At 38.5% G+C, this 17,601-nt stretch overlaps 2 protein-coding genes across 3 annotated transcripts; both read left to right on the plus strand.

The window, feature by feature from the left end:
* The first annotated feature begins 447 nt into the window (after positions 1-447).
* LOC103719824 (isocitrate dehydrogenase [NAD] regulatory subunit 1, mitochondrial) lies at positions 448-7,535 on the plus strand. Of its 2 annotated transcripts, XM_008809241.4 has the most exons (5): positions 448-1,174; positions 4,068-4,307; positions 5,795-5,873; positions 6,370-6,671; positions 7,100-7,535. In XM_008809241.4, the coding sequence occupies exons 1-4, from the start codon at positions 629-631 to the stop codon at positions 6,642-6,644; spliced, it is 1,140 nt and encodes a 379-aa protein (XP_008807463.1). In that variant the 5' UTR covers positions 448-628; the 3' UTR covers positions 6,645-6,671; positions 7,100-7,535. The 2 variants fall into 2 exon arrangements, with proteins under 2 accessions (XP_008807463.1, XP_008807462.1); XM_008809240.3 differs by lacking the exon at positions 7,100-7,535 and having other exon boundaries at positions 6,370-6,951.
* A 2,213-nt stretch (positions 7,536-9,748) lies between these two features.
* Positions 9,749-11,603, plus strand: LOC103719825. The gene has a single exon (XM_008809243.4). The coding sequence runs from the start codon at positions 10,560-10,562 to the stop codon at positions 11,526-11,528; it is 969 nt and encodes a 322-aa protein (XP_008807465.2). The 5' UTR covers positions 9,749-10,559; the 3' UTR covers positions 11,529-11,603.
* Positions 11,604-17,601: the final 5,998 nt, after the last annotated feature.

Raw genomic sequence — 17,601 nt, forward strand, 5'->3', positions numbered from 1 at the left:
ATAATACTAAAAATATTATTTCCAATGCTAGGAATTCTATTGGATTATTCAAACAGATTTTTTTTTTTTTTTTAAAGAATGCAAATCGACTTTTGGTTTATGAAAAAAAAATTTTCTTATCAAAATATTTATGATGTCTGAAAAAATAGTTTTGGCATATCTGGTTGATCATCTTAAGTTAAGCATCTATTTTTCTGAAAATATTATATAAAATACTTATTATAGCTATGATAAAGAAAAAGATATAAATTTTAATAATTTAAAGATATTTTTAGAAAGAAAGAAAGATTTTAATTTTTAACCAACAAAAAAGGAGCTTTTATTCTCATAGAAATGCTGTTTTTTTATTTCTTTTTTTTTTTTGAAAATTCCAAGCAACTCTTTTTCCGCCCAATGAGTGTTTGGTTAATTATGTAAAAAATGTTAGGGTTTCAAAACCATTACCATACGTTAAGGTTGACAAAGGAACCCAAAGAGGCAAGGAGATGTAGTTGACTCAAGAGGACTCTCCTGTTTGTTCCTCCTCTAATCCTGCTTCCTAATTGATCCTCCGTCAAACCCTAGCTCTCAAATCCTTCCTCAACCCCTCTGCCAAGCCAAAACAGCCGCAGCTTGAACTCCATCCACGATGGCGAGACGAGGCCTGCCCCTTCTCCGGCACGTCCTCCGCCACTCCGCCGCCGCCTCCTCCTCCCTTCCGCCCTTAAAAACCCTCGCCTTTGCCGAGACTCGGCGGTCCGTGACCTACATGCCCCGCCCCGGCGACGGCGCCCCGCGGGCGGTGACCCTGATCCCGGGCGACGGGATCGGCCCCCTCGTCACCGGCGCCGTCAGACAGGTGATGGAGGCGATGCACGCTCCCGTCTACTTCGAGACCTACGAGGTCCACGGCGACATGGCCGCCGTCCCGCCGGAGGTCATTGAGTCCATCCGGAAGAACAAGGTCTGCCTCAAGGGCGGCCTCACCACCCCACTCGGCGGAGGTGTCAGCTCCCTCAACGTCCAGCTCCGGAAGGAGCTTGATCTCTACGCGTCTCTTGTCAATTGCTTCAACCTCGCCGGCCTCCCCACAAGGCACCAGAACGTCGATATCGTGGTCATCAGGGAGAACACCGAGGGGGAGTACTCGGGATTGGAGCATGAGGTGGTTCCCGGTGTTGTCGAAAGCCTCAAGGTATAATCTTTTGTCCTTCCTGCTGCTTCTTGGATCTTTCTAATGAAGAATATATGCATCGGCAATGTAAAATCTTTACGCTTGATTACGATTCTGGGTAACATATCTTTTAGGTTTTGGATTGGTTTTAGCTATGTTTATATGTAATTGATGAGAACAAGAGATAGCTAGGAATATATGAACAAATGTAATTGAAGGTTTTTTGATTTATGTCACAGGAGGATCGATATTTTGGTATTTACATTAAGGAATTCTGTAAAGCAGATGATGATGAAAGTAGAAAGATGATGGTATTTATACATACATACATACATACATACATATATATCTTTTTCCTTTTTTTTGTTTTTCCTTCATGCTTGTTTCTTTCATATCTTGTATTCTTTCTTACTTAAATCTGTTTTCCTCATTTGTTTCTCTAGTTGACACAAAGTTCAGTCCCCCTCTTCGTGTTCCTATTGAATCCCATTCCTCTTTGCTTTTCTTCTCCTTTTTATTCTCTTTGCCGTCCTTTCTTGCCTCTTGTTTTATCTCTACTTCCTCTTGTTTCTTTTCCATTTGTTTTCAAAATCAGGACTATATCTAGTAAGTGTAAACTCAAAAGCAGTTTTACTCTCAATGTTAGTTACAGTAAGTGACGAAGTTAAAAGTTCCAACTTAACATGATTGTTAAGTGGTTAAATTCTTAATTGAACACCTTTTGATGCAAGTTGGTATATTGTGTTTTTTATTCCATTATCATGATATAATTGAAAAATAGGAAGTACGATATTTTATTTCTGATTCCAAGATATAAATGTTAATATATTCTCTAGTTTTCATAGTAAATGTCTTTTGTTGTCAAGGTATCCTATTTTCCTACATAATACATTAAAATAATACTCTCTAATTTCATTCCTTAGATACATATTATTCCATTGTAAGATGTTGTGAAATTAAGTAGCCTCAAGACCCGACCCGACCCGAATTTTAGGACCCACAGGTCTAGGTCGGGTCCTAAAATTGGAGCCAAGCCATTTTCTGGGTCGGGTCTAGGTTTACAGACCTGACCCGACCCGAACGGACCCGAAGAGAATGAGCAAAACAGAAGGAAACCCAAACGCCGAGCTCTCAAGCTTTTGGTTTAACTCAGGACAAGTATAGCAGCAAGAAAGATGCCATTTCTCGACCCTTTTAGTTTAACTCAACCTGACCCGACCCATTTGCACCCCTACTTGGGAGAGATGCCATTTCTCAGAGCTGGACGATTTCAGGTTATGCACAAAGTGACTGATTCATAGAGACACATTTCTTCAACAGATTCATTTATAGGTTAGCATGGACCCGATGAAGCCACAAAGGCGTGCTTCTGGCTTGTGCACACCTTGCAGCCTTGTATCAAGGGAAGCAGTCCCATGCTTGCATCAAGAAGAACTGGATGACTTTAGATGATGACAATAAAATTGGTTATCCATTGATCAATATGTATGCCAAGACATTATAGCTCTTCAAAAAAAAGCAGTTGCAGAGTAGTGTAATGCCTGATGAAGTTGGAGTAGTTAATGCGCTCATTAGTATAAAGCCTCTGATCATGGTTAATGGGTCCATGCTCTCCTTAAAAGAACTGGATGATTTTAAATGATGACAACAATGCTGGGCTGCATTGTTTGTAACGTATGCCAATGCACTGTAACTCTTCAAATTATGCAAGACCAATGAAGTCACAATGGTTAGTATGTTCTTGTTGGCTTGTGGATACCTTGCAACCTGGGATCAATGGAAATGCATCCATGCTTATATCAACAAGAACTTGATGACTTGAAATGCTAACCTTGGGGCGTTGCTGAGCAGTACGTATGCCTTGTGGCAACTTGGAGACAGTGCTCGACTTTTTCCATGAATTGGGTCAAAAGAATGTTTCTAGCTCAAATTTTGTGATCATAATATTGGCAAACAATGGGCAATCTTGGAATGTTAAATCGATACCTTTGAGCAGATAGAGAGTTCAGGGGAGGAGCATTCAATGACAGAACCTCATTGGGGATATTAATAGACTCATGTTGCATTGGTGGATGAGTTGCATTGATTCTTTGATAGGCTTTATGGGATTCATGCCAAGATGAAGCATTATGGTCGCATGGTTGATCTGTTAGGCCAAGTTGGGTTGTTGGATGAAGCAGAAGTGTTCATTAGAAGCATGCCGATGAAACCAATGTGATGGTGTTGGGTGCTTCACTTGATGCCTGTAGGATTCATGGAGACCTTGTAGTTGCGGATAAAATAAGAAGTGAAGTTCTTGAATTGAAGGTTCATCAATCTGGTTGCCATGTTGTGCTGTCTAATATCAATGCCATAGACGGAATGGTGTTTATGAGTCCAGTATTCTTTGTGAATTTTGGGTGCTTACTTGAAGGGTTTTGGTGTTAAAAAGCTACATCTACAGCCATGCAACTGTTGAAGACTTGAAGTAGTTTTTGCCGAGGTAGTTCTGCAGAAAAACAACTTTCTGCAGTATCAACTGAATGCTGGACAATTTGGAGGGGTATTGATACAGAAGAGTGATTCAAGTCATTTACATGGTGACCATTTGATGTTGGCACAAGGCAGAACTTTAGTTGCAGGGATAGTGCTAGGAAAACAGGATAGTATGAGGGGTATATATGCAAAAAATCCTAATCGATATTTATAGTATTCTATGTCAAACATCAGGCAAATTACTGTATACTACCATCATAGCAAGATGACAAATCATATCCTAATTCTTCATCACATGTAATTTATGCCAAATATTTGTGTACATAATAACAGCTTAATATACATGACTTAAATCAACATACATGTATATTATTAATAAAACCGCGAGACATATGGTATATAAGCCATGTATTTAAATGTCACTCACTCTTGTTGCTAGGTGATAACAAAGTTCTGTTCAGAGCGCATTGCAAAATATGCTTTCGAATATGCATACTTGAACAATCGGAAGAAGGTCACAGCTGTGCATAAGGCCAATATCATGAAGCTTGCAGATGGTTTATTCTTAGAATCTTGCCGTGAGGTTGCAACAAAATACCCTGGAATAAAGTACAATGAGATTATTGTGGACAACTGTTGTATGCAGCTTGTGTCGAAGCCTGAGCAGTTTGATGTCATGGTACTTCGCTCTTTTCTTGAACCTTTACAGTTCCGATCATCTTATTGGTCGACCTGAACTTTCTATTTGTGATTTAATTGCTTATTTCCATGGTTTCTTATATCTCTACATAGATAGTTTTAAAGATGTGAAGGATATACCATTTGAATTGTACTGTATCATATAATTTTGTCTCACTATAACCCTTTGTGTAGATATTTTCTGAATTGTGGAATCTTTATTGCTCCATTAATCTGATATTGCATTAGGTAATTGATGATAGAAAGTTCGGAAACATATTTAAGTGATTTATTAAATATATTTACCTGCATGTCTAAATGGATCCATCTTTTATGCAATCATGGATAAGCGTTGTATGCGACGATGATAGATCTTGGACCAATGTGTCAGTAACTTTTGAAGAAGCAAATGAACAACGCCAAAATGGATAACAGCAAGACATCTGCAAGAGTTTAAACTCTGAGCCCTGAACATAAAACTAGGAAATGCATTATTGCTTGAATTATGAGTAAGGAAATCCCGTGGTATGGGGTTGTCCTGGTTTACTCATGGAACAAGATCCGCCGCCATCCCGCCCCATCTTGATGCTTGGGATAGAAGATGTCCCAAGATGTGCCGATCGGAATGTTGGGACAATGGCGGGATGGTCCTGTTCCAACACTCTGGTGTCCCACGGGGCATCCCATTGGGATTTGAGACTATAATTATTAGTTTTAAAGGCTGTATGCATGTTAGAAGGCTAAATTTTATGTCAGAATGGTCATTCCTTGGCCCTGTCAAAAAAAACCATTCTATGGCTCTTGTACTAAAATGGTCTTCTAGGATCTTGGACAGGTTTTGTAAACTGTCACTTTTGCAAAATAGGTTTATGGAAAGCAACCAAATAATATTTTTCTACAATATTATTCTAGAGGTTTTTTATGTCCATTTTCATAAAACTTCGCACTGAACTTTCTACGGGGTATGGGAACAGAATCAGGCAACTTTATGCTGGAAAATTATGTAATTTATTGGAAGTTAACGATGTTAACAACCCCATTAAATTAGAATGATATGAACTGCTTAATAGTGGTCCATTCTGGGTCCTCTTGATCCAAAGGTAAGAACCCTCCAATGCATGACTTTGTGTCAATCATCAAAATAGCATGAACAAGCTCAAGTGGTTTGGAATGGTATGAAATCAATAGAAATGGTCCATTTGATGTAAAGAAAACTCCAAAACATCTCACTGTTGGGTTTTAGAGATTTTAAATGCAATAGATCATGCTTAGCTCATTTCTTAATTTGCATTGATATGATTTGCTTCCCATTCCCAAATCCTACTGATAGTGTTCTCTCTCTCTCTCTCTCTCTCTCTCTCTCTCTCTCTCTCTCTCTCTCTCTCTCGGTGTGTGTGCATGTGCATGCTTGCACGCACTTGCAAATTTGTTTTGATCAACATTTCATTTCTTTTGTTTGTGTTCATGCATATTTATTTTCATTTGCAGGTCACACCAAATCTGTATGGCAATCTGGTGGCAAACACAGCGGCTGGTATTGCTGGAGGCACTGGAGTAATGCCAGGAGGTAACTAATTCTTGACAGACACATCAATGTATAAGTATTTAATTTTTCAGAGAAAGAGAGAGGAGCACATAGAAACAGAGTATAAATGGAAGTATAAGTATTTAATTTTTTTGGAACTCTGATGCTGCGGAGCATCGCATCTGGAGGCAGGCCGCATGAAGCAGGCCTAAAGTCTTTCACATGATATACTATCAATATTGGTATTAGTATGTAGATGTCAGTTTTTAAGAGTGATCCACTCAATTGGACTGGCTCACGGAAAGTAGTCATTGACATTTCTTTTGGTCTGGCTGTCAGCATGTTTGTTTAACATTCTATTTTATTGCCTTGTGTTACGGCTTTGAATACTGGAATATGTTTCTTACACTTCAGTGGTTTTCAGGCAGCGGATTGAAATTCTTTCAAGCAGCTGCTGGCAATGTATTCCTTAAGTGACATCATATTTCGTTACATTCAACAAATTTGTGTTTTTCATTTTTGTTTTATCTTTTCTCAGGCAATGTTGGTCAAGATCATGCAATTTTTGAGCAAGGAGCTTCAGCAGGTAATGTGGGAAACCAGAAGATAGTGGAACAAAAGAAGGCAAATCCTGTAGCCCTTCTTCTTTCTTCAGCAATGATGCTGAGGCATCTCCAGTTTCCTTCATTTGCTGACCGATTAGAGACTGCTGTCAAGCGGGTAATTGCAGAAGGCAAATACAGGACTAAAGACTTAGGAGGGCATAGCACAACCCAGGAAGTTGTTGATGCAGTCATAGCAGCACTGGACTGATCATCCTGATCTTTTTGCAGAGTATTGGTATGGACAACAGATTAATCGCTTGTCCTAAGATGCTGCTTTTGTTTTCTTATATTACATTGATGTTTACAGCTTACACCACGGGAGCCTGATTTGAGAAACATGATTCTTTTTCTTTAAATAATTTATTGCTTGTCCAATGAAGGTGTATTTGGAGTTTAAGTTGTTCGCGTAGAGTCATAAATTGGAAAAAAAAGAAGCAGAGATTCTAAATTTTCTTGTTTTTGCTGGTAAAATTTTGATCCTAAAATAATAAATGGAATCTGGTATCTTTCTGGTAGTTTGGGGGTCTTCTAATTGGACTATGAATCCTATTTTAGCCTGCAATTCAGTCTGCATAAACTAAGATTCCTTGTTTATTGGAAGCTGGCATGCAATTGGTTGATTCTGTTTTAGCTGACAATCCCATCCTTATGGCATGATACCAGGTAGAATAGTTTATCTTTGAAAAGTGATTGGAAAAAGAGCAGCACATGCTTGGGAAAAGAGAGAACATGCCTCCCATGAGTACTGCCTGATGATGATGATACACCAGTGGACGATCTGGAACTCTTGGATCAGTTGGTCTGCAGTCAAGTAACCATTAGAGCAAGTGAGAAAGGAATATGCATTTGGCAATTTACCGATCGTAGGGTATTGGATTATATTGCGTGCCAGGCGCATGATCGGCCAAAGATCTGCTGTTGAATGAGAGCTGTTCCTGGACTTGGGTGTTTCTCATTTCTTTTAATCATGCATGTCTTGTTAGCCTTAAGGATTGTGCAGTAGGTTTCTTCAGGTGATCTAAATTTTGCCTAGATATTTGGATGTCATCCTCAATCAACACTTGTCATTGTTTATATGAACCTTTTCTATGTTTCATTAGTTTCCTTCTTTTCTTTCTTTTGCTAATGCATTTCATATATTCTATCTATTAGAAAATTGTTGAGGTTTCTTTTTACCTTAAAACCTATTCTTGTCAGTGATTCTAAGTTAGCAAATAGCAGTTGATAATTAATAACAAAATTACTCTGGGTTCTACTATATAATATTGTGCTTCTTGATTATTGAAAACAATTGAAGGTAGTGCATCAATTATATACCCTCCATGTGCATCTTATATCAATCATTGAATACTTTCTGTCTGTCCAAAGACTCTGCGACAAAGATCTCTGAATAATAGCAATAAGGATGACAGGTTAAACCTGAGTCACATTGAAGGTTGAGGATGGAACGAGGAGGATAATATGGATGGCAATAATAAGGAAGCTGGCTCCCAGCACGCACTCATTCTCACTCACCAGTACCCCATGGCTGTCAGGGATTAGTATGGTACATGAGGAGTTAATGTATCCTACATGCCGTGCACCATTTTGCTGTGCGCGCTTCCAATCATAGTTGTTTATTTCTGTAGCGATGCATTGAGATGAGCGCTCGATGAATGGGGCTGTAGAAGCGTGCGACTATGATTGGTGGTATGCATAGCCATGTTAGGCACGCCGTGTAGAAAAAATTTCTTGCACATAAGGGTCATAGATGGGTCATGTGTACCAGCTCATCAAGGTGCTTTGGCTGGAGAGAGAGGAATGGTGCAGTTTAGTTTTCTCCGAACTGAAAGCATTGAATCCGAACAGGTGAGGTTTGTTTCTGATGGCAAGTTATGCTTATGAACTACAATTTAGGATTTGTTTTGTTCGTGGAAAATTTTTTTGCTCATTGGAATATTTTTTCTAAAAAAATAATTCTAGCATGTTTGATTGATCATGAAAAAGTACTATATTTCATAATGACTTATGCTTGATTGAGAATCCATTTTTCTGGAAAAGTTGTATGAAATATCTTTTATACTCCTAATAAAAAAAAGATCTTATCCATGGATTTTGATGACTTAAGTGTACTTTTAGAAGAAAAAAAAAGGATCCGGTTTCCAACTGATGAGAAAGTATTTTTTCTACGTCTCCCATGGGTTTTTCTTTCCGATTAAATATAGTAATCTTATTGCTATAGGAATGCTAACTTTTCATCTCTCTTTTTTGAAAACTCTAACCAAATAAGGCGTATTTCTTTGTTTTTTTGTTGACCATACTTTTTTTTTTTTTTTTCACAAACCAAATTGAGTATCTATCCGCGGAGCAAATTATTCCCTCAAAGAAATAAGTTTTGAGTAAAACCTCTGGTGACATCGCTGCCATCCTAACAATAGCTGACATGTTCAAACTACTAATCGTCCGCTTTCCATGTAGCAAGGCTGAAACTTTGTCAGTTGGTCAACAATCTCTTTGAGCCTAGAAATCCATGTCACATTGCAGCGAATCTTTTTAGGCACAACAGGGACATTTTTGTTGATCAGTCCTTTCAAGTAGCAAATGGAGCTGTTTGCATGTTAACTTGAACTTCGCTATAACTATAGATTATATTCTCCAAGTTTAAGCTTCTACTTGATTTATACAAACATATTTATTACAAATCTATTCACAAGCAACATTTCATAAATCAAGTTTATCCTTTTGCTGTTTAAATTTTAGCCAATATATGCTACTCTTTGCGTGATTTGGGAAAAGAACATTATTCTTTTTTCTAGAAAAAAAGCTGCTGATAATGCTTTTGATCCAACTCAACAAAATTAAAATACTTGTGCAGCGCAAGATTACACATTTCGATAGACATGAAGATTAATGATTTTTTTGATTAAAAAAACCAAGATTATAAGCACTTCTAACCCAAACTGATGATGATAAACAGTCGATTCTTCTTCACTACCTTCTTCTATAAGCCCTCTCAGTCATCAATCTTTTTATTTGGAGGACATAAATGTTCATATAAAGATGCATCATGTTTGCCTTGTTACAAAGATCTAAAAACTCGAGTATTCATTGTATGTGATTCTTGAAACCCATACAGAGGAATATAAATCTAATGTGCTACTGATCTTCATGGCATCTCTGTTGTTAACCATAACTAATTTTAAACAGCACACCCTTCTTCTTCTTTTTTTTTGGCACATCAGCAGCTCACCCACGCCTAGCGCAAACACAACCCAAAGAGTTAGACGATAGAAGAGAATACAATAAAGACAAAACGGAGTCGTGGGTCTCTCAAATAAAATCTCCAGAGTGATGAGCTGCATATGATGCCACCCAATCTGCAGCGCTATTGACCGCACACTCTTCATTTATCAAATAACAAAAGAAAGCTAAATTGACATTTAAGCAATCTTTCCTTTATACAGAAGAACATTACTGGAAAATGGCAATGCAGTTGATAGCTAACTCATCCCTTATTTTTTCTCTCTCAGCCAGCAGCTGCCACCTTAGATCCCTCCTACTCTGCTACAGCTCTAAGAAAGGATTATTAAAATCCAATCATACAGAAAATATTATCAGAAACCTCAGAACAACCCCACCTCCAAAGTTCAATACCTTTCATGCACATGCTCTCCTCTCTAAACTCTCTTTTACTTGTCTCCCACATGCAGCTGACTGCGTACGTTAAAATCTCAGGCCCTAAAATCTAGTGCTTAACAGAAGAAAAAAAAGGAGAGCCCTTCTCACGTTTTCACCATCCATTAAACTAAGCTATCTGCTATTCTTTAATGGGGAATCATTGAACACTAGATAGCCTAATACTGTATTGGTTGTGGGAATGTACTTTTCAATGTAGTTGGAAAAGGCACTTCCAATCTCAAAGGCCCCATTGGAGGTGAGGCTCCTTCACTCACTTTCATGGGCATTGATAGTTCACTCTCTTTGCCTCTCACTTTCCAGCTTGGAAAAATTATTGGAGCTCTTGGAATCTTCCATTGTATCATTCATATGAGTTGTTGATATCTATTGAAAGGGTTAAGAGGCTTATCAACTGGATGTATTCCAGTCTAAGTGGATCAGTAGTGCTACTGTTCTCAGGAGAAAAATGCAAGATCTCTTTCCCATTCCTTCCTGCTTTTCTTCTGGCGAAAAGCTCCATGATGATCCGACCTCAGCAGTTGCAACCAGGTCAGGCCAAGGTGCTGCGTTGTTAATCTACCGCACTAGGATCGCAGGCCACTGCCGCCTGATCACTGTCACATGGTGCAAGAATCTTCTTGCGCATGGCCTCTCAGTCTTGGTAGAAGGATCGGACAAAGATGATGAGCATAAAGGCAATGGCAGCAGCGTCGATGTCGATAACAACAACAGCAGCAGCAGCAAACACCAGAACAGCTGCAAGGTTGAGATGCGGCCATGGAACTTTTGGCGCAAGCATGGCTCCAAACGGTTCCTTGTGGAGGGGAAGCCTGTTGATGTGTTCTGGGACCTCAGGAGTGCTAAATTCTCTGATGAGCCCGAGCCTCAGTCAGACTACTATGTGGCAGTGGTCTCTGATGGTGAGGTGGTCCTTTTACTTGGTGATTTGAAGGAGGAGGCCTTTCGGAGGACAGGTTCGAGGCCTTCTCTCATCGAAGCCATCTTAGTATCCAAGAAGGAGCATGTCTTTGGCAAGAAGAGATTCTCAGCAAGAGCTAAATTTCATGAGAAGGGAAAATTCCATGACATCTCAATAGAATGCAACGGTAGCAGTAGCAGCACCACTGGTAGCATGGATTCAGAGATGGTGATGAAGGTCGATCGGCATGTCGCCATTCATGTGAGACATCTCCAATGGAAATTCAGAGGAAATGAATCAATTTCCATTAACAAACAGAGAGTTCAAGTGTATTGGGATGTTCATGACTGGCTCTTCACCCCTGGGTTAAGGCACGCGCTGTTTATATTTAAGCCCGAGTCCCTGCCATCATCATCGACATCATCGAGTTCGTATAATAGTTTTGCAGGAACCAATGCGAATGGAGGTGAGTCCTCTGGTTTTTGCTTGTTTCTATATGCTTGGAAGCTTGAGTAAGAATCCAGCTTATAATGCTTGGATACAATGTTTTCGTTTAGATTGTGAAGGAAATGAGAGGTGCTTTGGTTTGGATATTGATGCAATTTAGATGAAACTAAGAATGTTTTCCATTCATCTCTCTCCTTCCATTATGGAGCTGGTTTTGGTTGGGGGGAATAGATTGGGTGTCAACCACATGGGGAGGAGGCAATGGGTCCAACTAGTGCTGTGAAATAATTAGAGCTGGTCCCCAGGGACATGAATCTTAGAGATGGCAGAGGGGATTCACATTGACATTCCCTCCTATTATCTTGCTATATATAACTAGGATGACCAGTTGAAAGGGTTGCCATCATATAACCAAGAATCCAGTCTCCCAACCTCTCTTCACAAGAATTCAGGCTGGCAGAAGCTATCTTATAGAGGATGTTTTATGAGTGTTGATCTAGCTGTTTCTAAATTAGGACTTGAGAGGTTAACTTTCCAAAGAGTAGATTAGCTAAAGCTATTTGTTGCTCTTTTTGAAGATGCCATTGGCAAAGCTGGTTGAGCCTAGTCTTCATAGCAGAAATCTGGTTTTGTCTGCTGCACTTATCTGGAAAAGAGAAAAAGTCTCTGCATTTGCTCCTCCTATTCATAAAGAAAAAAAGAAAAGCTCTTGCACTTTTTGAGTTATGATCTTTTATTTATCATGCCTTATGAATGGTCATATGTACTTCAACTGAAGTGCATAATGCACTCCACTATTGTAGATAGGCTTCACAGTTTTTCATATAAAGCTCCATGAAGAGATAAAAGGGAAAAAATTGGTCTGTATCTTGACTCGCATAATGAAAACTGAAAATATCCTTCATAACAGGAGAAAAAAATAATTCCAAAAGTTAGTTCATGAATCGAAACTATCTATCAAATACTCCATTTCCGATCTTCCATGCTACAACAGCATAAGGCAGTCCATATCATCAATAATAAAAAAAACTTATGCTGATATCCTCAGATGATGGAAACATTGTCATTCATTGTATACTCCTTTCTCTTGAATCATTTATGTGAGTCATATATGAGCTGAGCTCCAACTTCTGCCCTTTTTTTTCGCACTGCCACTAATATATCAACCACTATCTCCACAGTTGTCATCTTTGTATTCCATATTTCTGAAGGAGAAGCTCAACAATAAGATCATGAAGTGTAAAAATGAGGTCTGTGAGTCAAAGTTTCAAATGCCTAACATTTCATCATAGACATCCACTGAAGACACCTCTGCCTTGGATCAGTCACATACATGCAGTGCACACATCCAGTGCCAATGTTGTGATAAACAAACAGCATAATAATGATAGCTAATCCTACACTTAAACATATAAATATTTAATTTTATATGCTTAGTTGTGGCTGCTGGTGCTGATAGAGCCAGAACTGTAATTACCAATGCGATTAGTACTTGATGAAAGTTGCAGCCTTGATGCGAACTGCACATGGATGCATTGCTGGTTTCAATCAATGCTTGTTGTCTGTGTGAGGAGTCATACGGGCATCTGTGTAGTCTCATAGGGATGATGCACTAGCCAGATCTTGGTACTTATATAAGATGAAGAAATTTAAATAATATTTTTCGGCTAGCTTTTAGAGATAAGATCTCGGGTCATTATAAATAGTATCGGAGCAAACCCTGCCCACGATCTTTATGGACTATGGGCATTGCATCATGGATCCTTTTGAGGCTAACCATGAACTAATCATAGTATTTGTGATTGGATTTGGACTCTTAGTTTGGTAAGAGTACTAGAGCTTAAACGGAAAGAGTATGCGAGTGCAAGGCCCCATGCGGGCTTGTGTTTAGTCCCACATCGGTTATTCGCCGAGAAGATCTTAGGTACTTCTATAGGACTAAGGAACCCAATAAAAATATCATATGGCTAGCCTTTTTGGATGAGGTCCTAGATTGTGACAGGGGTATTAGAGCGAATTAGACTCATAGCCTATATGGACTTGAGGAAGCTACAACATGCGTTCATGGGGGCTGACCACGAGCCGATTATAGTGGTTGTGATTAGATTTGAATGGATTTGAACCCTTAGCCCGACGAGGATGTCAGAGCTTGGACAGGAGGAGTAAGTGAGGACCCGTGCGGGCGTGTGTTTAGTTACAGAGGAGATCTTGGATACCTGAGTTGCGACAACGAGAGCCCATGTTGGCATATATTTAGTCCCACATCAGTTTGGTATTATAAATAACCAAAAAACCTAAATAATATCTTTCAGTTAGCCTTTTAGGACAAGGTCCTAGTTGTTACATTCAGTTTCTTCCAATCTAACTAATCTTTGTGGATTTAAAGACAGCTGGTCTTATCTAACCCTACCTCCATGGATTTAAAGACTGCTGGTCTTGGTAGGACAGTTTCAGCAAGTGGAGGATGTGCAGCCCATTGGAAGACCCCACTGCAAACTTCCACCAGGGTCCTGGTTATGGTCTTTCAGCATAAAAACAAGGACATGAATTGCTTTTCTGTACAGCAATTGGGGCTACATAAAGATGAAGTTGTCAAGTGCCAAGTCTCATCTCTGGCTATGGTTTCAATCTTTGACCCCTATTTTGTTCATTATTCATTAGGATGAAATAATATTCCAATTGCGAATCTCCATACCAGCTAAGAAAAATAAATGGACAGATCGGTGCCTTAGACAGATAATAATATTAATTATTCCCTGTTATAAAGATTAATAACAGCTCTTATAACAATCAATGTTTTATTCCAAACTAGAACCAACTCATGGGTGAGTGGCTGAACTGAACAAAAAAGAGCCATTATTTCCCCTATAACAAGCAGTGCTGGAATCATACAAGCCAGTCCCAATCTATCACCATACTATAGCTTGAAAGGAAGAGTAAGAAAATAAGAAGAGGCGTAATTATAGGACTGAAGCAGGTATGATGAAGTATGAAAGCCAGCTACAAGAGTTGTTAAGTAGATTTGCCTGGCAAACAACATTAAATGGAATATCACATGAATTACCTCTGCTATGGGCTTTGCCAATTTAGATGTCAAAAGCTCAACTTTTGTATCTCTACATGTTTTAGATTTTAATGGTCAGCAGGTGATGTAAAGAATGCGATGAACCAAAACCAAAGAACTTGTTCTTCCAAAGAGAAGCTGTCTCCTGTGCCTTTACTGGAGGAGGTGCATGCAGGTGCTGATGCTGGAGCTGGTGTTGATTTTCTGTACACAAATTCTGTCATGCTCGAATCGTCTGAATCGATGAACCCATGATGCAATTTTGTGATATGATTCAGTGATTAGCGTCAGGATTTGGCATGGACCATTAATTCTCCCTTTCCAAAACTAGGTTAATACATCAGTAACTTAAAATGTTATTAGTTTTCCTTTACCATGATTTCTGAGTAGTATAGAATGTAAACTAGTTGCCATTGAAAAAAGAATGCAAATTGGTGCATAGAAACCAGTCTTAGCTCAGCTAGTTGGCATCTCTCTCCATTTTGGAGAGGTTTAGGGTTCAAATCTTGGTGATTAGTACTAATTATTCTTATGATAACTCATTAAATAACTTGACCAAAGCAATATAAATAAAAACAAGATGGGAATTGGAGTTACGGACATAATGATATCAATTCTTTTGTTGAAGACTTAGGAGGGCCTGTTTGGATATTCATGCAGGAATCCTATAGGAATCGGGCTTGTTTGCCCTCCTAGCTCGTAATCTTCTAAGGACCTTCCCATGTCCTAGCCTATATCCCAATTGTGGGCTTGTTGGCCTACAGAAAAAGGAAAAAAAAGATTTGTGAATTCGGGATCAATGGATGTTGGATTAACATAGGTCGTACCCAAATAAGTTACACAATCTATCGATCAAGTAGGAAATCCAGCCCAATTATATTGGATTTTTAAATAGAGTTTTTTCCCTTTGTATATACAGGTGCATGAATGTCTGATCTACCATTTGGGTTTCACCTCTCTTTACCATTGTTAATTTACTCCAGGATAATCTTTTACTATTGATGTATTTTGGTTCATTTTTGAATCCATTGTATTAATTCATTCCTTGACACCTAAATAAATGGCTCACTGGTCAACAGTTGGGCATAAGACATATACAAGCAGGTGTCATAATTGGTTTACAAAGGCAAACAAATTGGGCATTTTCATAAGTAAGTTTCTTGAAGCAGAGTTTTCAAGGATGGTTGTCTTGAACCAAAGTCTTGTCCATCTGGTTAAGTTTAACTGCACATAGATTAAGTATGGCTAAGAATCCACATAGCATAAATCAGCCAAATTGCACTTGGGTCAAGGATTGAGAGCTAGATCTGCATCATTCATCTCACGGGTTTGATCAGGTCCATTTCTAGTTCGTCTTGCATTGGTTTGAGTTTTATAAAGCAAATTCAATCATTTTATCTCTATTTATTTATTAACCACAGCAAAATCATGTGAGTTTTTAAAGGACTCGTTTCGTTTGTGGGAAGAATTTTTTTCTCACTGAAATGCTTTTTTTGCAGAGATGATTTCTGAAAATATGATGCATGGAAAAATAGTTTTGTCGTGTTTGATTGATTATGAAAACGTGGCACGTTTCAGAGCGGCTTATGTTTGGTTGAGCATCTACTTTCTCAGAAAAGTTGTATTAAATAGCTATGATACCCTTAATAAAGAAAAAGATCTTACCCATGAGTTTTGATGGCTTAAGGGTACTTTTGAAAAAAAAAAAGACTCTAGTTTCCAACCTATGGAAAAATAGCTTTTCTATGTCCTCTATAGGTTTTTTTCTATGAAATATGGAAATTTTTCTTTCTCATGGGAATGCTACTTTTTCACATCTTTCTTTTGAAAACCCCTATCAAACGAGATGTTTTTTTTTATTGTTCTGTTGATCACACTTTCTCCTCTTCTTTGTCCGCGAACCAAATGAGTCCTAAATGTTAAAATGAGATCAAACTAGTAACTTGGTTTATATTTGTGACATATGCTAACTTGCATCACTAATTTTCGATATTTCGCAATCATGGGATTGGATTATGTTTTATGTAAGATTTTTACTGGACTCAAGCGCAAAAATGGTTTATGCAAATGTCTCTGCAACACAAAGAGTCTAAACTTTGCCCTTGGCACCTTTTTATTTTTTCTTTTTTAATTTTTGTTTGGAGCACCTTTTTTTCCCAAAAAAAAAGCACTTATAGGGACGCAAGCAAATTGCTCATGAATAGCTCCAACTCAGATCAATATTAGGCTTCTTCGAGCTTAGTTTGGAGTAGAAACAAGCCAAACTTGATTTTTTACTTTAAAAAGAAATATTTGGCTCTTAAAAGAGAGAAGTTAAGAATATTTTGGGCTCACAAAAATGAGCAAAAACTTCCTAATTCTCTCTCTCACACACACAAGAGAAGCTGGCTCAACAAAGAAATCGTTCAAGCTCAATTCACATAAAAAACAAGCCAAGTTTGAATGCACTTTCAAGTTCGGCTCGAGCTCGACCAAAGCTCAATTATCTCTTTATATACAGAGCTCAAGTTAAGCAACCTACTACTTGGCTCATTTCCACCTCTACATCTGTCTGCCTTACAAAATTTCAAGGCCTCAACAATCCAAAGCAAGTGGAACATCACAATTTTAGGCACAATTCATGAAGTCCATAAAGGGAGAATATTGTAAGCAACAAGAAAGGAGATAGAGAGAACCGGCTTTGTAGGGTGTGGGAGAAGAAACAGTGACCAAATGAACCAACCTCTAACATTGCATAAATTTAAGTTTTTTGTATTCTTTTAACCAATACCTCCAGTTACTGTCATGACAAGGTTAGATTTTAGCTATCCGTTTACAATGAATGTGAGGTCAAGATACAAAGAGAAGCATACTTAGTGAGACGAAACTCTTAGAAGAATGCCTCTTATGTTGGATCTCGTTTAATTAAACTTTGATTCCGTTTAATTAGAACCCACATCTTGACAAGTGTCACTTATAAATCCTGATAATCACAAGGGCATTGAGGTAATTTCACAGCAGTGAAGGGTTAGCTTGATGGGGGGTGGCTCTTCACGGGTGTAACCATCTGCAGCGTTTGGTCCCTGTAGAGGGCTATAA

Source organism: Phoenix dactylifera, chromosome 11 (assembly GCF_009389715.1).
Source record: "Phoenix dactylifera cultivar Barhee BC4 chromosome 11, palm_55x_up_171113_PBpolish2nd_filt_p, whole genome shotgun sequence".
Classification (NCBI taxonomy): domain Eukaryota; kingdom Viridiplantae; phylum Streptophyta; class Magnoliopsida; order Arecales; family Arecaceae; genus Phoenix; species Phoenix dactylifera.

Excerpts from the sequence above, each read along its gene's own strand:
- LOC103719825 (XM_008809243.4), top strand. The coding sequence starts at position 10,560 with ATGCAAGATCTCTTTCCCATTCCTTCCTGCTTTTCTTCTGGCGAAAAG.
- LOC103719824 (XM_008809241.4), top strand. The coding sequence starts at position 629 with ATGGCGAGACGAGGCCTGCCCCTTCTCCGGCACGTCCTCCGCCACTCC. Across the intron at positions 4,308-5,794 it reads CTGAGCAGTTTGATGTCATG|GTCACACCAAATCTGTATGG; the intron begins GTACTTCGCTCT and ends TTTCATTTGCAG. Across the intron at positions 5,874-6,369 it reads CACTGGAGTAATGCCAGGAG|GCAATGTTGGTCAAGATCAT; the intron begins GTAACTAATTCT and ends ATCTTTTCTCAG.